This window comes from Falco cherrug, chromosome 1 (assembly GCF_023634085.1).
Source record: "Falco cherrug isolate bFalChe1 chromosome 1, bFalChe1.pri, whole genome shotgun sequence".
NCBI lineage: Eukaryota > Metazoa > Chordata > Aves > Falconiformes > Falconidae > Falco > Falco cherrug.
In genome coordinates, this window is record NC_073697.1 from 109,833,492 (window position 1) to 109,855,315 (window position 21,824).

Here is a 21,824-nt window from a genome sequence, read left to right on the forward strand (position 1 = left end):
GAGTATATGTAAAAATGGAGCAGGGCTTGGCAGGTCTAACTCCTCTGCCCTTTCCTGGTGCTGTCTGACTTGCCCTGATTCGAGTGCTAAGGCTTTTCCTGCTCTACAGGCAGGAAATCATTGTGCTGAGACTGTGGCCCCAGTGACACAACATGCTCCTGAAGGGTGTAGGATCAAGCCCTTCTTGTGAGCTGTCTGCCTTACACCCACTAGTTGAGTCAGGCCTCTCAGTGGTGTTTGTAGTTTTGATTATTCTGGGCTTGGTGAGCATCCCCTGGGTTTGTATCCCTTGAAGACCAAGAACCATCTGACAGGAGACAATGAGTGCAGAGACTGAAGTGAAGGTACATATGGTCCCAGCAAGGGGCACAAAACTGAACAGAAGTAAAGGTAGGTTGGGTTTGGAGCACACTTCTGCACATTTTCAGCATGCCTCAATACTGTGTGCTTCAGTTTCCAAGGTGAGTGCTGTGACCTCTGCTCTGCCTCTTCCCCTGCAGGGGCCTGGTGGAGCGGCTGGAGAACATGAGAAAGAACGCGATGGGGAATGGCCTCTCCCAGTGTCTGCTCTGCGGTGAACTGCTCGGGCTACTGGGTAGCACATCAGTATTTTGTCAGGATTGCAAAAAGGTGAGTTTGGTCACACAGGTTCCTGCTGGTTCCTGGTAGCAGACCTGTCTAGGAAAGGCTGCCAGGCCTCTTGGAACTTAAATAGCTCTGCAGACTTAACTTACCTTAGCCCCTCTTGTCTAGGTCGGTGCTGTCAGATCATTAGGTTTTCTCTCACATACTGGTTATCTTATTCCTCAGGATCCTAAAGTGCCTGAACTTCACTTAGTACTGAGATGGGGTACATCAGCCCCCTCTGGATCTCCCACTTCAGGTTTACAGAGTAGGAGAAGGGGCAGAAATGCACAGCCATCAGAGACAATTCATTAAAAAGTCTCCGTTTTACTATTGTTTACTGCAAGGTCTGTCTTTAGACCTTCCAGTAACACCTCTCTTCAGAGGACTCAAGTCTGTCTTCAAGTTCCAAACCAGTGTAAGTTTTCCAACTGGTACAGAAATTAGCCTGTGCATCAGTGACTGCCTGTGTGTGTGTGGTGTTGGCAGGACTGCATGGGTGCTGTTTGAAAGGCAGCATCAGTTTTCGGGGAGGCTGCTGGTTCTGCCAGTGCCCTGGGGGGCGATTGTTTCTTGTCTAGATTCTGCAGCCAAGGGGTTAATCTCTATTGCTGTGGAAATGATGATCTCCAAGGCAACCACTTTATCCTCCCTCTGCTGGGAGGCTGTTTTTCCTTCACTTGAAGCCCATCTTTCCCTGGGGAGACACCTCTGTAAGTGACTGCCACAGTGTGTTGCCTGGGGAGAGGTGAGGCTACCTGCTGGGAGCAGGAGTGTTCCTGACTTGGTGGTGGTGGAGCAGAAGGGAGCAGCTTGTGCTGACTATGTCACTGGTGGGTACTAGATCCAAGGACACACTTGCTGATGTCACCCACCTTGTTGCTGAGGAGATGTCCCATGGAGCCTACAGGACCCCACTGAGTAAAACCTGTTCCTTTACTGCGGAGTGGTGCACCTCTGTGGTTAAGCAGCCATGCAGGCCATGATGGAGAACCTTTTGTGCTGGCATTGCTGGAGTTTGTGAGATGCAGTTCTCATGCAGTGCAGGCCACCAGGCTGAGCCTGCACTGGTCCACAGTTGGCTACAGCACTGCTGAGCTTTGAGCTCGTTTAAGAGAGGGAGGGAAAGTGTGTGCCCCTTGCAGTCAGAACCGAGGTCCCAGTGTGCCTCTACATGTGCTCAATGGGCAGGGAGCTGCTTTGAGCTGTGCTGGCTTTGTTGTTGAGTGAGTTTCTCCACTGGATCGAATTTGCAGAAGTAGCTTGACTGAAGCAGGGGTTATGCAGAAGATTGCTTGTAAGGCAGCGACTGGGAAAGAAAACACAAATCTTTGAACCCCTGGGTCCTAAGCTAGGGAGAAGGTAGCTTTTTAGGAAGGAATGGGGAAGGAAGCAGGGTGAGGTATTGGGAAGTGAAAGGTCTGGTTTGAATGGGAGCTACAGGGCAGCTCTCTGGGAGAGGAGCGCGGGCTTTGCCCACATGCGCCTGTGGAGAATAATGGGGCTGGATGGCAGACAGGAGACGGCTAGCTGTTTCCTGCATTTCAAGCATGCAGAACAACAGGATGTGCTGTGTTCTTGTCTTTTTCCCTTGGCAATTCTGCTTTCACCTTGTCCAAAGCCAGCTAGGTCAAATTGCCACAGTGCTTTTTAACCTCCTTCCTGTGAGCCCCATACACTAATGGGGAGGCAAAAGCTGATTCAGACACTTCCCTGCCCTGTCCATTTGCAGTTATAGGTAGTAACCCCGAAGCTATTGGGGTGGCATGAGCCCAAGGGTCCAGGAAGGCTGTGACCAGCAAACTCCAGAGAAGGGCTGGTTTGTTTATTTGTTTAAACGTTTATTCCCTTTTTGTCTGGAGTCTGTTGGGCAGTTCAGGAGCATTCATATCCAGGTTGATTTAAGGTGAGGCCCTACTTTTCCAGTGTGCATTTTGCAGCACTTTTAGCGTGTGCAGGCTTAGGACAATGCTGACTGGGTGCCCTGGGCTTCTCCCCTTGCTGCCTTTTAATGTTGTGGGGTGAACTCAGGGAGCAGTCAACCTTTTGGCAGAGCACACAGAATGGACCGTTACTTGTTCCCTTTCATCCGGGGATATCCATCACTTGTGCAGTGCTGTATGCAGTAAGCAATGACTTGTCAGGGAATTAGGGATTTTTAAAGTTCACATTTTTCTTGCTAACATTGCTCTGTAACCATCTCACTGCAGACTGTTTAATTCAGGGGTTATTAAAAGTGTGTTTTTATTTATATATTTATTTATACTTTATATATATATTTATATCTAAAATTAAAAAGTTATTAAAACAGGAGTAGTTGTAATGATGCATCTGAAACGTAGCAAAGAACTTAGCTTCAGCAAGTCCTTTCTGCTGAATAGAGGTTCTGTATTTCTTGTATCCTGATGGATTTTCTTAAGTGCCACTTTCTGTTTTATAAAGAATGTTTTTAATATTTTTATTAGCATAGAAATAAATGCATTATGGCAAGACAAAGATGTATGCAAATCCAGATGTGTTAGCAACAGCAGGAGTTAGGCAAAGCATAATATGTATTTACAATGCGGAGGGTATCAGTATTATGTATAAAAGGTGAAGTAGAAGTAGGAAAGTGCTTTATCTTGTATTTAATGAGGAATGGGGCTGAGTTTAATGTCCTTGATTTTTATGTCATCTTTTGAGGGGTTGTGAGTGATGCTCAATTTTCCAGTTGGCCTGCAGAGAAGGGGAGGAGGAAGGTCCTGAGTTTTATTGAAACTTTAAAAATTTATGTCTAGGAATAAAATCACTTGGAATCTTCCACTAGAGGGAGTGTTTGAATGTGCTATATGCGTGGGGACTGGGATCTTTGAGGGTATTTAAGACTTGAGTTGCTCCCTCAGATTTTGGGGTGAGGGAGGGAGAATTTGGGGTAGTTCAGGTGGTATCTGCTAACTGCATCTGCAGTTCCCCTTCGCTTGGGTAGCACCATGTTGAGTACTGATGTACCAGACCCAATAGGTTGTTCCTTATTTCTCTGGGAGGATGAGGGTGAGGACAGGAACAGATAGATGGAGAGGAGTACCAGCCTCTTTGGGGCTGCTGATGCCGCCTCCTGCTTTCTGTGCAGCATGAGTCAGGGACAGACCTGCCTCTGGACAGCACTAACCAAAGTAGTTGGGTGTGTTTATTCATGCAATGAAACCATTGCCTCAGGTACCATTGTTCTGCTGCTCTCCTCCCCTTCCAGCCATGGGCACTGAGGGCTAAGTGAACCACAGACCTTCATTCCTGGACACAGACCTCCTGGCTCAGAGGAGGAGCAGCCTGGTTAGGGGGATATGTAAAACCTTATCTGGGGAGATTAAATTCACATGTCTCTCTAAGCAAGGTTTTGCTCTCCAGGGCCCTCTTGTGAGTAGCTTTTGCTCTGTGAGGATCAAAGAATTCATGCAATTTCTCATTCAAGCTGTAAGCCAAGCCTGATATACATCAGCTTCATTATATAATATTAGGTGATTCAGGTTGTAAATGGCTTGTAATGCCAGCGGAGACATGAAAGTTCCCTTGTGCAGCAATAGAGGCTGTGCGGTGCTATCAAGTATTCTGCTCCGGAAATGTGCATGTAGGCATGGTTGTGCCTGCTGCCTAAGGAGCCACAAATCAATAGCTGTGAGTGCATGCTGAAATGGAGGGGAGGCCATGGGGTTTAAGACTACGTATGTGAGGGAAAGGAGGAGAGGATTTCCAGTCTTGCACAAACTCATGCTTGTTTTGTACTTGGCTACAGCTGCTTTCCATGGCACAGTGATTGGGTTTTAGGATTTAGAGGAATAAAAAAAAACGCTCTGGAAATATGCCTGTTGGTTTTGGGGTTTGATTGCCCTGTCTGGTTCTCTTCTTGCCCTGGAGTCAAGGATGTGTTGTAGATCTGTCTTTGTCTCATGTCCGTATAGGCCTGCAGCAGCTTCCTGTGATCAGTGGTCCTCCAGGATAAATAAGAAAATTGTGCCATGTTTAGGTTTTTAAGGAAAGCAAAATAGAACTGTTGGGACAGATGCTTCTCAACCTTCTCTTTTCCAAGGGCTGTATGGCTGTGAGGAGTTGCTAATGCCATCTATTTTTTTCTTTCCTTTTTTTTTCTCTCTCCTTGTTTCAGAAAGTTTGCACCAAGTGTGGAATAGAAACCTTTGGAGCCCAGAAACGTCCTCTTTGGCTGTGCAAGATCTGCAGTGAACAGAGAGAGGTAAAATACAACTATGGAGAGATGGGGCTCAGCAGCATGCATCTACCTGCCCCAAGCCTGTGCTGAGTGTGGGTGGGCTTTTCTCTGTGCCTGAGCACTTGGAGGGGAGCCTGGGGGTGAGGTTTGGGAGGCTTGGCTAGAAGCCAGGCAGGCTCAATGAATACACACAGCAGTGGCAACTTTGGTTTATGAGGGGGCGGAGGGAAAAAAAACCACAAAAGCCCTTGCAACCTCTATGGCTTTGTGGCATTTCTCTAGCTATGGTCATAAAGAGACTGGTACCTTCAGCTACTGTGCTCCTTCCCTCCTAGCTCTTTGGCAAATAAACCTGGCTAACATTGGTTCTTTAATACAGCTGGAGGGATCTAGAGCATAGCTGCAATATTTGTCCCTCTAAAAATAACTAGGATTGCAGCTTTTAAGTCTGTTTTCCTCCCTGCCTGCAAAATCCTATAACTTGCCAGTGTGTAAGACTTCTAATGCAGGTCTCTAAATTTTTATGTCCTTCATCCTTGACTTTACACTGCAAAAAGTGATGGCCTGCCTTAGTTCTTGTCTGCCAGCTAGCATCCACCAACATCCGGGCTCACTGCTCCACAGTGAAGTCAATGAATTTGTTCTGTGATTACAGAAGGATTTTCTCTTGTTCCCATCAATTTATTTTGGGCTTTTGCTTGTGGTCCTTGAACATCAATCCAGTGCAGCTATTTCTGACCACTGCAACCAACTGTGAAACCTGGGTGCTCTGCTAAATCAGTTTTTGAAGTGTAGTGAGAACATTTGTGCAGGCTTTTGAGATGCTGAATTTTTTTTATGTTAGTTGTGGAAACTTAGCATTGCTTAGATTTTACGTAGGAGGGGGTTATTTGTGTGGGAGCACTTGCAAAGTTCATGTTCAGGTAAGATGAGGTGTACATGGATGCTGCTGGTCTTTTAATATTTGAGCAGCAGTGTGGGTGTGGATAGGGCTGGAAGAGAGCATTACAGCTCCTTGGATATTGCTAATAAAGTGATACGCTGAATCATCCAGATGTTTTGAATTCCAGATGGAGGTACCAAAATGGAGAGTGAGGCAGGTCAAGGTATTTTCTGTGTTCTGCAGGGAGACGGGTGTGGGACTAAAATTTACTTTATTTCTTTTATTTCGGTATTTTTCCCCCTCATCTCATACTGTATAATTGTAAGGGTTTTTTTCCTGCTGCTTATAAAGAGGAACTGTGGTCACTGGACAGAGAAGAATATTAACCTGTCCAGTAAGTGTTACGTGTGGCCAGTATATGAGGGTACGGTAACCTTCAGAGTTCTCTCTCTCTGTGAAACCTGAGATACGGCCAAAGTGCTTCCCTAATGAAAATGGATGGAACTTTCCTTCTTAGACTAACTAAAAAATAGCCTTATGTTACCTCCCAACCCTAAGCCTCATTTTTGTTTTGATTCTCTTCAAGGTCAGTTCAAGCCTGTGTCCTTTCTTGTTTGCAGTGGTGCTGGTACCCTGACCAGAAGGCTGGAAGGGTCATAGCGTGGACATGCAGCCAGTCTGTCTTCCCACATGCTCAGCTTTTTTGGGGGAAGGCAGGGAAGCATTGAGAGTTAGCAGAAGCTTTGAGCCATGTCAGCTAGGGCAAGGAAGTTGAGGCAATATCAGAATAAATGCCTGGAAAGCGGCTTTGATCATGTCTTCCCTAAGTGTGTGAGAAAGAGATGAGACTCTTAGGCCTCAGGCTGATGACTGGTATAGTGCAATGCTTGAAGCTGGTTCAGCTGTTGTGATATTACAGGGCATGCACTAAATTGCCAGGTTTCTTTTAAGGGCTTGTGTTCACAACTAGTTCCTTGTTACTGTCTCTGTGATCTGGATCTGTCTTGTCTTGCCATCTGCTCTGGACCAAACCCATTTGGACATGTTCCTTGCTGAAGGTTATATTTGCTGTCAATGAGTGCAGATGGATGTCTGCTCTTTGGGATCAGATATTCTCATTTCTGTCTAACCTCTGAATTCCCTGCATGGTGAGTAGGTATCAGCCCCCTTTTATTTCCTGGGATCCAGGCAGGGAGCTTCAGGAATGCACTGAAGCACTTTGAGTTGTGCAATGCAGTAACAAGTCAGTATCACCCTTCTCTTCCCTTTTCACTGTTCAGTGTGACTGAGCAAGGTTCTCCTTTAGTCCATGCCAATGAAACACATGCTTAAAGTAGGCTTGTCCCAGGCCACAGAGCTCTGGCAACACCTTCCAAGTTGTTGGGCCCCTAAACTTGGCCAGCTCTAGTGGGCGAGTTGTTTGATGTTGGTCCAGAGTGCTGCCCCCCAGCAGGTGTTTCCAAGCTGGGTGATTCCCTCCACATCAGTGCGTTGAATGCCATCTGATTTTCTGAGCCACCGCTCAAGCTATTTGGGCGTGATATTTATGAAGCTCTCAACTCTGTTAGTGAGAGACTGTCAGGCACTGAAGGGAGAAAGGGAGGTCATTTGGAAACCTGGATGGACTAAGTGATATTGGCTAGAGTTAATAAGTGTCATCTGGCTGGAACAGGAGCCTAGGACTGTAATTGTCCCCTTTAGCCTCTGCCACGTGCTGAGTGAGCACGTGAGTCTTGTGGCTCACCAGGATCTCCAGCCAGGATAGTGTGGTTGGACATTCCTATATACTAGCTAACAGCTACAGTGTGCAGCTTTATTCATACATGCTAAAGCTTTCATCCCTCTATCTTCCTTGTCATTATTTATCCCTATAGGCTTGATTTAAAGTAGCATAAATGTAGTGACATGTAGTTGTCTCTCCCTTTTGCTCTGTGGGCAGAATCTGTGCTGGCTTCAGTTACAATTAAATCATCAGTATGCCTGGGTGAAAATGAAGACCAAAGTAACAAGCTATCATTTACACCAGTTTTTCAGTTGGAGTCGAATGCTTGGTGTCCATAGACCCCTTTGGGAATCCTGGCCTCAGCTATTCAGAAATGTTCTTTGCTGCTTTCTGTTTCCTTGAAAACCTCCACTGGGAAGGCTGTGCTGCATAGCAATGAGGAACAAGTTGCTCTGACACTGTCTTATTTCTGGAGAGTGGAGGTGATTAATGGATTCTGCCTGCTGCTTGTGTCCCAGTCATCCAGAAGCAAAACAGAGTGTTTGGCAGCACTCAAGCTGCCAAGCATGATGTGTACAGGCAGAGTGAGGGTCTCCAAGGTGCCAGAGAGGTGCTGGGAGGAACGTACTGTGTTATAACACGGCTGGGACCTGACAGAGCCTGGATGTTCCTACTGGCAAAGAGGACATCCCCAAGGACCCCTACATCATAAGTGCATCTCTTCATCCTGCAATAAGATAGACCTCACCTGCTTCAGGCCAGAACTGGCTTGTTGGAAGTACCACTTGTCCTAGCTGTTTGCCAAGGCATCTGAAACCCTGTTTCTGTTCTTCAAGGATTTTGTGGATGTTTTTCTTTGCAATGTCTTCTGAGGGCAGTGGAATTAAACCAAGTGTGGATCATGTTTATTGTTCCTGCAAGCAAGCGTTGAAGCAAATTTGGTCAAGCTTTCATACACTTTGGAGGGCAAGAATATCCCTTCCTTCTGCCCTCTTCCATGTGCTGCGTTGCCTTTCTTGGCTTTGTGTCTTGCATTGCCTTTATGGAGAGTGAATGTGGAGGGCTGATCCTCCTTGGGGCAGTCCTATTTCTGCATGTGTATGAAATCCCGTGGCATGATCAGGGTGCTGATGTCTACTGCAGCAGACATTGGCACAGGTTTGCAGTGAGCCTGTTTGCTAACGTGGCCGTGAAGCAGTGATGCACTGATGCACCCACAGAAATAACAGTGCAGAAAGGGAGCAAGTCCTCCAGCAAAATGGGCTTATTGCAGCAGCTGTCAGAGGAGCAAAACTTGCCTGGGAGGAGCTGTGGTGGGCATGTATACAGCTGGAATGATTCCCTGCTGCCAGGCCTCTGGCAGAGCACGTGAGCTTTGATAGCTTGGGCAGCAATGCCCATGTTGAATTAGTCGAGTGTAGCTGAAGTCCCCCTGTCGCCTCCTGGCTTGAAAGGGAAATGGGACCTGCTGTGTTTTGTCAAATCCCTGCCTAGTTTAACTCTCTGCATAGCCTTGTTTTGAGTGATACCACCAGGTTCTGCAAAGCACCTTCCTGAACTGCCACATTACATATTTTTTTTTTTAATCTGTAATTAGCGATGCTATCATCGTAATTAAAATCCTCTTGGAAGCATTCATGCACATTTACATTTGAATTGACACATCCAAAATTGTAGTGATAATGAAAACAGTTTAAGTAGGGTGGGGGGAGACAGCTTTTTTTAAACCCCATTGAATATGAAAGAGAGTGTCAGCTATCAGGGACCTGTTAAAGTTTTAATTTGCCCCCTCTGCTTCACTTTACCGTTAATTTCTTCTCCTTCGCTAAACGGCATTTTCATGGCTGGCTGCATTTCTTGGTTTATCGCAATAAACCATGCAGAGGAAGAAGATTACTGTGCTGGAGGAATGGAATTGTGTCCTCCCCTTTTGCCCCCAGGGCTTCCCTTTTCAGATGTACACTCATACCGTTTTGAACATCATAAACCACCATAGGCCAGGGTTATTCCTGCCTGGCATGATGATTTCTTGGCAAAATACCGTACTGATGGAGTGTTTATTTTGGGTGACTCTGGATTGAATTGAAGTGATGTGCACCTGTTTGCAATTCAAAGAACTCATCAATAGCCTGCCATATTATTTTGGGGGTGGTAGCAAGTGGTTAGACTCAAAATAGTGTCCTCTAGAATAGACCCACAAGGAAAAAAAGAGGCCTGATTGAGAGTGGAATGATAAATCATTGAAGGCTGGCAGCCATTGCAGCTTGAGAAACGTTGGGGTCAGAGGTGTGATAGATTTTGCTATTCCGGAAACAAAGCTACGAATAGCAATTTCACTGCCTTTTAATTTTCTTCATCCTCAAGTGCTGAATGTGGGAGTTGACAACAGATTGCTGTAAATAATGTAATTGGAAATCTCTGTGTTATGGAAAAGCAGATGAATGCAAATAACAAAGCTGAAGAGCGTTTGCTCTTTCTCCCTGCCAGTGGTTTGCAGCGTGCCAGAACCATGGTGGAGAGCTGGGACAAAGTGAGCATGTGGGCATGTGCTGCGTGAGGGCAAAGGCAATGAAGTCCTCCTGGGGTGGTTGCATTTGCAGGTGCCTTTTGTTAAGCATTGTATCCCACAAGAACCTGCTCCCCTGGGCTGCTGGGAAGTTGCGTGAATAATGCTGGTGTCAGCATGAGAAGCTAAAGGTAGCTGTTTTCCTCTTGCCCAGCCTGGGCTGCTGCGAAGGAAGGGGGCTGCAGAATGAGAACAGCTACTGAGTGGCAAGCAGTAGGTGGTAGAGCAAAATGTGGTTTTGCAGCAAAGATCCTTTCTAAGCATCTCTGTTTAGGGGACTTGTGGTTTGGTGAAGCAAACTCGGGGGGGACTGCATTTGTTTGTTACGATTCCTTCAGCTGTGATCCTGTCCCTTCATCAGCAAGTCCTAATGTTTTCTCTGTTTAGGAGCTTGTTTTAGCACTTGTATGTTCAGAGAAGGAGGACAGAGAAGTTAAGCAGTAACATGCTTTTCACCAGGGCCCAGTGATTCTCCATTAGGTCCCATTTACAGACTGCACTTGAATGTGCTAGATAAAAATACGCATCTACTTCTGACTGGCTCATCCTGTAACTGCAATGACGGCTTGGTGCAAATTTAATAGGAATATTATCAGGGTTATAAAAAGTATTGAGCTCTCTGGACTTGCCATGGCCATTAAATTGGTTTGAAGTAATAAAAAAAGGGAGTATGTTACTAAAGTAGCTCTTCTCCCCTGTGTCCTGCCCCCTTAGCTTTAGGGTAGTTTAGGTGTCAGGGGAGGCAGAAGGACAGGATCCTGAAGGCAGTCAGTATTTAGTGTGGATTTTGATTGTGTTTGGCTGGGCCATTTTGAGCACAGTGAGCCGGGACAGTCACTGCTGGTGAACGATGGTGTGGCTGCTCTGTCCTGAGCCACCTGCTGGGCCACCATGTCCTGATCTGAGATAATGCAGATACAGATCTTTAGTCCTCTCTGTCAAGCATCAAGCACTGAAGCACAATCAATGTTACGTAAAATTGGGTTGTTGCGTGAGACTGGAAGGGGCTGGCTTTCCCTCTTGCGGAAGCTATTCCAGCTTCACCCAAACTTGGGCTGCTGTGGGGGCCAGATTTCACCTTATGTGTCAACAGGACTGGTGGGACCAAAATTCTCTCCCTGGAAAGAGCAAGTTCTTGCTGATAAACAGGAGTTTTATTCTTGAAGCACTGTTATAGATTTATTAATTTAAAATCAAGCAAGAATTCTGCTGTCAGGCGACTCTTGGCGATCAATGAACTGCCATCAATAGCAGTCAGCAGCATCGATTTGTTTTGATGCATGGATGCTAAAACTAACCTGTGTGCCCATGTGCAGAACAGAAAGTGAACCGCAATTGTTTCAGATGGGGCATGCTGCTAACCTGGGGGGAGCAGAGGTACTAAATTAATAAAGGGGAGAGCATCTTGCTGCAGCTATTTTAGAGCTGATCTCAAAACAATTTCAGTACTACTGTAATGAGTCTAAACTCTTATTAGAAGCACCAATTGAAAGTGAATATATATGCATATAATCAATTTTATACTACTGTTACTACATCAGAGCTGGGTGTATTATATCATTAACTCCTTCTATAACTGGACTTGCTTTGGCGTAGTGAGAAACCTGGGGGTGACCAGTCTTTTCTTACAGCAGTCCTTGCTGTGTCTGATTGGTTTTATGGTGTGTCTAAATTGTAGTTCGCCTGAAGATAATAGGTCTCTTCAGTGCTTCAAATTAAATTACAGATGTTGCAAGGTCTGTTCAGATAAGGGCTATAAGAAGCTGCTTCTGGCAGTTTGTGTGGCGAAGCTGCTTGTGCCCCAGCTACCCAGTGTGCAGCAGGCAATGGACAACCTGCCTTCCTCAAGCCATGGCACTGATAGGGGTGCAAACCCTGTGGCTGCAGCGGTCCTTGTTCTGCCCTCTGTCCTGCACGTGCAGCTGCTCCCAAGGCCTCCTGCCTTTCTGAGACAAGGGAGTCCAGGGCTTGCACAGTCTGCAGTTCCTGCATGGTGTATGTTGAGTTGAGTTGCAGTGGGGTAAGCTCCATGTAGAGATGTCTGTCCCAGGTTTAAAAAATGTATTGCATTTCCCTATTCTTGATTTTGTGGGGATAGCAGAGCACATTGCTCCAGGGTCTCTGTGCTGCACGGGTGTGTGCTGTTGTACAAGCTGTACCAAGTGCTGTGCAGTCCCTACATGCTAGCAGAGGGGACAGAAGGAACTGTGTCAGCTTGTGCCTTGACTGGCTAGGTTGCTGTTTTGGCTATTTGTGTGCTGTTGAAGGAGCTGGTAAAGTGTCCTGCCTGTCAAGGCCCCCTCTGCAGAAGAGGAACTTGCAGTCTTCTCTCTGGGGAATTGGCTTCCCAGCTTTTTGCTTGGATGGCAGACTTGCTGTCCCACTGGGCTGTTGCTTAGCAGGGAAATGTTGGTGTAGTTGCAGGATGCTCTCACCTCCTGGTTTCTAGATCCTGCTATGGTGCATGCGAGCGCCTCTCTTGCACACTTGCAGTAATTGATGTGCATGCTGGATCACGGCAATATTGTGCTTTCTTCTACTGTGTGCTCTTCTTTTAAAAAGCATACTACCAGGTTCCCCTCTAAATTCAAATTGCCTTTACTTGGCTTTCAAGACTCCAAATGCAGGTATTTTAGCTCTCCGTTGATGGCTCTGGACTAGGAACCAGGCAACCTGCTGAGCAATCTCGTCCCATCAGTGGGATGGTGACAGTGGTGTCCTGCTTCTTGTGTCTGCATGAGAAGAACTTCTTATGAGTGCCAGTGCCCCTGCCCTCTGCTTTGATTAAGCCCTAAATGCAGATTGCAAATGTTTTGCTGTAACTGAGGTATCTGCATTTGCACCCATTGCCATCATGGTGATACTATATGCAAAATGCTCTGGGAACTTGGAGTAGAAACACTGATGATCTCCTTCACTCTGAGCAGAAGTGCAAGGTTTCTACTCCTCTGCATGAAATAGAAAATTATGTTTTTACTATATTAACTTATTTTTGCCCTGACTGTCTCATTAGCTCATTATTAGGCTGCTGGAAGGCACAGAAGAATTAGGTTTTTAGAGGCCATTTCTCCTTGTCTGAATTGCCATCCTTTTCCCTTCCTCTGGCTCACAGCAGGCTTTATATTAAATATACTTAATAGAGCTCCTTCATCATAAACTGCATTAAAACTAAATTGGAGAGTAGAGGGCGTTCTTAAAGGAGATATTACAGTTTAGTGCTCGCAGTCCATTTCCCGCTGCAGGTTCAGGTTATTTGAGTGTCGTTCTTCTTGTTCTGGGGTTTTCAAGCACACTTGTTAAATGATCTGCCTTGGCCTGAATTACTCTGAAATGAATGCCAAGGTTGTGCCATTCAGTATGGCACAAGGCAGTGTTTCTGCTGTCCTGGTGTTGCCGCTTGCATCCCCCTGCTGCTATGGGTCTTTGACTCTTTCAGAAGCAACCTAGGTTAAGGGACCTGGCCCAGGAGGAGAGATTTGCCAGGACTTGCTGCCCCTCCAGCCAGTGCAAGACATGTTTTACTCTAAGCAGAGCATGTATGACGTGTCCCTGGGAAGCTTTTCTTTTTGTGCATTCCCAATGGGAAAGCAACAGTTGCAGCATCTGAACTGCCTGTTGCTTAGTGCAGGCCAGGGAACTTCATCCTGATATCCTTGTAGTAAGCCTGGAAACACGTGTTTGACTCAAACATGGCATCAGAGAAACATCTAGTCTTGACAACCCAGAGAGCATAAGAAGCTCTTTGGTTTGCATGATCACCTTCTGCTCCTCCTTCAGTCTATGCCTGCTACTTATTCAAATTTGTGATGTTTTTTTGTAGTGGTGGAAGAAGGACTGAGGTGAAAGTGGGCTGACAAGGTGTGGGAGGAATCTGGGATGTTCTGGTAGTTGCAGCGTGCAGAGGGAACCATTGGGCTCTGTGGACTTGGAAGCCTTGCCCTCCCCCTGTGTTTGAGTGTGGTCAGGGTAGGTCATAGGGAGTGGTTGGGCTGAGCTTGATGGGGAGCTCATCTGGTGCTGGCTGTGCTCTCTTGCTGTAAAAACCCAGGCTTAAGGTGTTGTCTGTCTCTTAACAGGTTTGGAAGAGGTCTGGTGCGTGGTTCTACAAAGGGCTGCCCAAGTACATCACGCCTTTGAAGAGCAGCAGCAAATCCAGTGAGCTGCACTCGCAGCCTTGGCAAAGTGAGCCAGCTGTGCCAGAGGCAGAGAGCGTTGGGACCAGCCGATCCTTCACCTGGGCCAGGGGAAAAGGTTTGTTGTCAGTTTTGTGCCCGGGAAGCAGGTGGAGGGAAGGACCTGCCTTCTGCTGTCGCTAGCAGGATTCAGTTAATAGGAGAGGCTCTCTCAGAGGTGAGGGATAGTGCATAAGATGTGGTTTGCTTACTGTGTGGGCAGTGTTTGGTTTTTTTATGCTGTGGTATGCTTTTCAGGTTCACTGTTACTTCAGTGCACATTGGTGGCCCAGGCTAGCCCCAGCCTGCCTGGACTCCCTGTCCTTCAGTCCACCCTTCTTTCCTCCATTCCTTGCAGCCCCCACTGTTTTGCTGGGACTGCCAAGGGAGGGATGAGCCGTGAAGCAGACACCTGTCTGCAGTCACAGCCCAAAGAGCTCCTCCTGCTGAACTACATAGGGTGATGCCACGGATGGACAGTATTGTGCTGGTGAGGCTGACAAAAGGCTCATCTCATTCCCTCCCTTCTTGGGGCTGCTTGCTTCTGATGCTCTACAGAGCACCTTTGGGTGGATATCTCAAGTTGCTTTGAGCTGGGTTAGAAATTAAACTGCCAGCATCTCCCTGGGGTCTTCCTGGGGGCCTGGAGCAAGTGGGAGAGATACTCTTTTACGGTCAGTGGACAGGAGCAAGCTCGTGCTGGCTGTGTCCTTTTGTGCCTGACCCCCTGAACAGGTCAGGCTGGAAGAGGGTGAAGCTCCTTCCCCAGGCTTTGGGGAGGGGGCTGATGTTTGCATCAGCTCAAGGCTGAGTTGGTCTTCAAACGTGTCCCAGAGAAGCTGTTGATTAACTTAGCTCTGTGCAGGGATGGGGCCAAAGCACTGACAAGCCTGACGATTTATTAGCTTCGGCACTCGCATCCCTGTTCTTTGAGGTAGACCTTGATTTAAGTAGACTGTTGTATCACATGTGGCGTCTTGGATCACTGCTGCGTCAGATCCCATTCACAGCGCTGCCTTGTAGGACTTCTTTCCCCTGATTCTTCCATCTGCCCACCCTGTCGCTGCTCATATACCCACTCCGGTGCTGTGCCTGTAACCAGCTGTGGGGAAACGGCAGCTTGGCACTGAGAAGCTGAGCACTCAGGGCTATTAGCACAGCAGCGGATGGATGGTACAGAATTAAAGCTGCTGCCAGTCTGCTTTGATTTCTTTTAATTTCTTTCTGGTGTGGGTTAGCAGGACTGTCTGGCCTCTCTTGCCTTCTGTCTTTTGCTATTAGATCCCCTCAATTGGAGAAGACCTCTTCAGCATCATGGCAGCATACACTCTTCCACATCAAGATAAATCTTACCAGTAGTGCAGGGGGAAATAACCTTTTAATAAAGAGGACTCAGGAGGCTTGGGTTTACAAATCTTCTCTTCAGGCACCAGCTAGAAAAGCACTCTCAGCCCTACTGTAACTTTTGTAATTAAAGACAAATTAGATCAACAATAGATGGTTGTGCTTCCTTTCAGGAGATGCTTAGAAGGAGTTGTCTTAGCAATTGAACTTGAATGATGAGATATTTTCTCTTCATGCGATACAGATAGCATTATGAGTTAAAGATGTTGAGCCCAGACTGGCCTGCTTTTTAGTTCAGCTTTTTAGTTTTGTTTTCATAGAATCATAGAATCATTTAGGTTGGAAAAGACCTTTAGGATCATCAAGTCCAACCATTAACCCAGAACTGCCAAGTCCATCACTAAACCATGCCACTAAGCACTGCATCTACATGTCTTTTAAACACTTCTAGGGATGGTGATTCCACCACCTCCCTGGGCAGCCTGTTCTAATGCTTGACCACCCTTTCAGTGAAGAAATTTTTCTTAATATTCAATCTAAACCTCTTCTGGTGCAACTTGAGGCCATTTTATCTTGTCCTATCAGTTGTTATCAGGGAGAAGAGACCTACCCCCACCTGTCTACAACCTCCCTTCAGGTAGTTGTAGAGAGCAATAAGATCTCCCCTGAGCCTCCTCCTCTCCAGTTTCCTTCTCCGTTTGGGAGAAGGCCTACCCCTGAATACTGGCAGGAGGAGCAAAGGAGCAGGTGGAAGACAGCAAAGTGGCCTTTTGTAAGCTTTGAAGTGAGTGTTGAGCTGCCTTTCTCCCTGTGCTTTGATTTTCAGCTGGCTCTTGTTCTATTGGCTGGATAATATTGATTGATGGTTTTATTTTCTGGTGCTTTCTTACCTTGTTGCCCTTCTCTGTTAGGCTGCCTGTCCTATGGACAGCTTTGAATGAGCCCGTGGGCTGTAATTCATCTCTGAAGCTGTGAGCTTGTACATGTTGCCCCTCTGTTTAACTCTTTTTCACCTGCCAGTGCTGAGACTTTTGCTGTTTGTCATCTGAAACCTCTGCAAGGTACAGGGCAGCTGCCTTCCCTGATGGAGATGATGTAGCTGTGATACTGCCAGTGTGAATTTGGGCCTGGGCCTGGACTGAGCTTTGAGGCCATGGCTGACAAGGCAGCCTACCTTACCTCTGCCTGGCTGATAGCGTTTTTTATCTCACACCTTGTACACCCTCATCTGAACATGTCCTTTCGGCACTGAGTAAAGTTTTGTTGCTTGTTTGGCAGGATGTTCTCAGGAGCAAGCTCTGGCATTTAACGTGCCTGACTGACAGGCTGCTCTCGGTGGGGTTTCCATTATCTTGGCCAGCCATGTCTAACCCCACCACTCACCTCCCCAGGTGCTGAAGGAGCTGTCTCAGCTATTAAGGGATTCAAGTGAAGTGGGACCAGCATGGACGCAGCCATGTCCCAGCACAGCCCCCGTGAGCCTGGGAGAGAGGAGCTGTGGTTGTCCTTTTGACATCCACCATGCCAGGAGCTGCCTTTCAGCAGGGATGAGACAAACCTCAGGTGTCCCTTTTTCCCCCTCAAAAGGAAGTGTTCAGTGCCAGGCCCTGGGTACCAGCTGCTCCTGCTGCAGGAGGGTGGGAAGGCAGTGGGACTGAGGGACTGCAGGAACGTGCCTCTTGGAAGAAAAATCCAACCCACCAGGAAGAAGTTTTATTTTTACACACCCATTATTTCTCTCGTGCTCATTGACACTGGGATTTGCTGTTGCCTTTAGTTTTTTTGTAATAAACAAGCAGTTGCCATGGGAACCCTGCTATTAGTTAAGGCACAAATGTATTGTCATGGGGAGAATAGCAGTAATATTTCTTATGCTGGGGAACAAGCTCTGCTCCATGCGGTGGAATGTGGGTGGGTTTCTGCACTGTGTCAGGCAGGATGGGGCCATCAGGGGGTGGGAAGCAATAAGCAGCAGGGCTTTCCTTCTTCTAAACTCTTGAGTTCTGCAGAAAAAAATGTAGTGCATCTGTATGGAAAAAAGAAATGTGATGCCCGAGCTATTGCACTGTTTGGCATGAGGGCTGCCTGCTGCTCTGCTCGCCTCTGGTGGTTTCTCCCATTGCAGTGTGCTCTAGTCCTGTTGCCAAGCAATGCGATGTGCTGGGCTCAGCACTGTCAGAGGCACAGGAGCAGTGGCTGGGTACGGGCATGCAGCACGTTTGTCCAGCATCTGTGTGCTGGAGGTCAAATCCCTGACTGACGGAGCAGAGAGGAGTGTACTTTGCAGGCTGCTGAGGGAGTCATCCAACTTCTCTACAAGTTTGGGCAGTGCCAAAGCTGCATGTGTGCTCCTTCTGAAAGGAAGAGCAGTTGGGTCCAGTCCCCTGTTCCTGCTTGGAGAAGTCCCTGTGGCTGTGGGCAGTGCTGGGCATGATCTAGCATAGGAGTTGCACTCAGTGAGACACTTGAGTTGTAATAAACTCTTCATCTCTGATCCTTCCACCCGTAGTGACCGGGAGCTATCAGCCTCCCCGGAGGCTGTGTTTGCCAAGGCTGATGATACAGGTGCTGCAGGGGAGCTGTGTGCTCAGGGGCTCATCCTCAGCCTGCTCACCCTGCATGTCTTGGCTGCACTGGGCATGTGCAGCTGTTTGGAGCTGTTGCTGCATGCCCATGTGCTTTTTCTGTATCTTTGGCAGCAGGAGTGAGCGCGGCTGGCTCTTCCCATCACAGGCATGCCCGTGCTAAACACACGTTTAACATAAGAGCTCAACCCCAGTCAAGGTGCGCCTTTCCCCTTGGCCTCAGCGCAGCCTCCCCATGTTCTCTGCTGCACAGGTTAATTGCAGCCTGGCAGCCCTCCACCATTCCCTGTGTCTCTCTGTGCCACAAGGCTCTGGTACCTCTGTCTTGGAGGTTGAACCACATGTTGGAGGAATCACGGGCTCTTGCAGCAGCTGTGCAGGTTCAGGCCCTCTATGAGCGATCCATTCCCTGTGGGAATACTGCTTTTCTTGCAAGTTTTATCTCAGCATATTTTTTTATGAGCTTTTTTCAGTCAGCTGGAGATGGAGAGGGATAAATCTGTTACATTTTTTGAAAGTACAGCTGTCCAATGACTCTTATTGATATATCAGCAACTGCTGGAGCACCAGATTTACGACTTCTGGGCTCTGGAAAGTGCCAGCGGAAGGTCTGGAAGCTTTGGGAGAAAAATTACCTTAAAGGGAAACATTGGTATAGTGGGTAAAATACACTCTTATTGGCAGCAGAGAAAATGAGAGCAGATAGAGCTGCTCCTGTGGTGCAAGTGCCTTCACATCATTAATATTTTCCTCCTCTTGTGCTGGTCCTCTTTGAACTGCTGAATGGCAGAAGGGAAGGCAACTAAAGTCACCTCCATTGATTCACTGGGGCCTTCTCCAAATAAATCCTGACTTCCAGCATTTTTAAAGGATTCATGGGGGAAGGAGCGGTTCTAAAGTGATGGATTTCATGAATCCAGGAAGCCAAGGAAGGATGATGGTCAAGTAGGACAGGAGTGCATTTTCTGGGGGAATAATTGGGTAGTGGGATGGTCAGGATGATTCTCACAGTTGAAATTTGGATTTTATAGCAAAAAAAAAAAAAAAGACAAAGTACTGGTACGTAGGGTTGTTATTAACACTATTTATATATAGTCCCCCACCTCTCCCAGGGAGCTTTGGGGAAGTAGCATAGCTGCCTTTAAGACAGCAAAACCCAAAGCCAAACCTTTGCTTTAAGGGCTCCTAGCCAGAAGCGCACCCCTCCTGCATGTAATGGGGCTTTGCTCTCTGCCCAGCTCAGCTCCACAGCCCCTTTTCTTGCAGGTGAGAGCTCCCATTTCAGATGGTGCTAGGAGGGGAATGCTGCACAGGCAGGAGGAGCCGATGCTGGGGGGAAGGCTGTGCAAGCAGCAGGGAGGGGGCCTGGCAGCCTGCCCCCTGTGCAGAGGTTCCCATCAGAATGGCATGCGTGGGGAGCTGCCCGCCAGCGCAACCTCAATAACGCTTTGCAATAATACTGGCAGCCAGCTTTAATATCCTCAGAGATGTTAACTCCAGAAAAGCGCTATTTTAGGTATTAATATATGGGGGGGTTTAATAAAATATTTTGCGTAGTACAGATTGCTGCCTGAATATAGGAGCAGAGGTCCTTGGCAGAAACGTTCGACAGCTTGTGCTTGCCTGTGTGAGGGGAGGGATACCCATCCTCTTGCCCTGGGCAGTGTTAAAGGGTTTGTAGCTCTGCAAACTGTGTAGCAAATTTTAGGGCTTATACAGAGAGATGAACTGACAGCTGTCTTTGCTACCCCATGGTTATCACCTTGTACCAGTGCACCCACGTCCCTCCTGTGCCTGACAGCGCCATGAGGTTGGGCATTACAAGTAACATAGCATGGGCACAGAGATTTGTTCAGTAGCAGAACAGGGAACTCATTTCTTCTGTGAATGTGAGCTTATAAATACATACTGATGAATATAAAGAAATAGTTGGGGCTCGCTTTCTCTACAGTAGAGGCTGTAGTTTCCAGTGTTGCCTACTCTATATCCCACATGAACCAATACTGTACTTCCTACCAGAAATTGTGACCCACTGTTTGAAATGGCTTCTATGCTGCCAGGAGAGCTGGAATCTGCCTTGGTCAGATAGAGAACTGCTGTAGGTGCAATCCCTCAACAAAAGACAGCAGTTTTCCCATTAGCTTCCTTCTCAGCCTCATAATTTCTGTTTTGAGATCAGGCCTTTACAAAAACCCAGGAGTTGGAAAAAACACCTTTCTCATTTTACCCAGAGCAGCTGGCAGTTGATATGCTTACACTGGTATAAGCAGGAGAGGTGCTTGCATAATTGCATGGAAAAGCGGAAACAACCTGCCAATTTGGGAAGTTCTATCTGGCAAAATGAGCTCACTGTGGAAACTATGGAGGGTGGAAAACAGCAGGATTAGGGCCAGGATTCAGGTGGGAACAAAGAAGAAAAAAAAAGCAGCCTTGAAATGAGGGAACAGTCTCCTTGAGGAAGAGGAATGACCCTTGCCTTTTAAGCCTTGGGAGCATAGAAGTAATATAGTTCTGGGCAGTGTGCTGATAGGGATGAGTGCTGCATGGACGATAAGCTAGTAAGACTGGTTCTTTATGTAATTGCTGCAGGGTTTTTTATTTGGTGTGCTCAGTATTTATCTGGTGTTTTCCTCCTAGATACTGGAGCCTCCACAGAGGCACTGCTGCACTTGAAATGCAGCTTGGAGGAAGGCAGCTCCTCTCCCCACATAACTCAGATGTGGATGCTCTTACAGTGTAGCCAGGACCCTGCAACCGGCAGCTGGGCAGGAGCCAGCTTTGTACCCAGCCCAGCCCTTGTCATGTTGTTCCCGTGTGGGAGACAGCAAACAGCAGGAGGAGGGGGCTCCCTGGTGTGCCAGCACAGGGGTCAGCAGGAGCAAAGCCCAGCTCCCAGACCAGCCAAGCCACAGAGCCCTTGGCTTTGCAGCAGGGAGCTTTGGGCAGCAAAGTGTGGCACAGGAGTGGTGTGGTCCCCATGGTCCCAGTCAGATTTAGGAAAGAAACACTGGTGGTGTGTGCATCTGCTTCAGGTGTTGGCACCGCTGGAGTGTGTGTGGTGGTTATAATTCATCTGTAAAAAGTAAAAGCACATCATGTTTGAGAAGAAAAGTGAACAGCTGTAGGGGAACTGCAGGTAAGGCTCCTTTTGAAGAGGGAGAATGTGCTCAGCGAGTCAGCATTTGTTCATGTTTAATTTGGATCCATCTGGCACCCCCTTTGGTAAGTGTTATGAACATTGTGAATAACTGACTGTCTCCTCTCCTCTCCTCCCCCCGATCTCTTCTGCAGTGGTTTCTAGTGACAGTGAGAGCGACTCGGAGTTCAGTTCCTCCAGCCTGGATGACAAGCCCTTACCTGCAGGGTCAAAAGGCTCACAGGGCAGAAAGCGCGGAGCAGAACTGGGTGAGGACTTGCTGTTCCTTGTGGCTGGAGGGTGGGAAGTGTAAAGTGCTTGAATGTTCGGCTCTTTGTACTGCGGGTTTTGGCTCAGCCTCTTGCCTGCCCTACGCTGGTGCAGCCTTCTGGTTGTAGCTGTTCTAGGTGAAGATCTGATCCTTTGTCACTGGAATAGTATCAATGGGTCAAACAGGTGGTGGGTCACTCCATTGCCTGCAGCCATTCAGTGTTTGCCCTTGCAGTTGGGAGCTGCTCCTGGCCACCTGTCAGCCTGTTTCCAGCCAGCTCCTCACTCCTGACTTTACAGCACAGGAATCACTGGTGCTG

General features: G+C 47.5%; 1 protein-coding gene across 2 annotated transcripts in view; it reads left to right on the top strand.

Moving 5' to 3' along the window:
* Positions 1-21,824, top strand: part of RPH3AL (rabphilin 3A like (without C2 domains)) — a 43,716-nt gene that overhangs the window by 11,146 nt on the left and 10,746 nt on the right. For both annotated transcript variants that reach the window (XM_055726100.1, XM_005439725.3), the window contains exons 4-7: positions 501-630; positions 4,763-4,849; positions 14,074-14,248; positions 21,390-21,503. In XM_055726100.1, the coding sequence (XP_055582075.1) occupies positions 501-630; positions 4,763-4,849; positions 14,074-14,248; positions 21,390-21,503 (506 nt within the window). The remainder of the gene's footprint in view (positions 1-500; positions 631-4,762; positions 4,850-14,073; positions 14,249-21,389; positions 21,504-21,824) is intronic.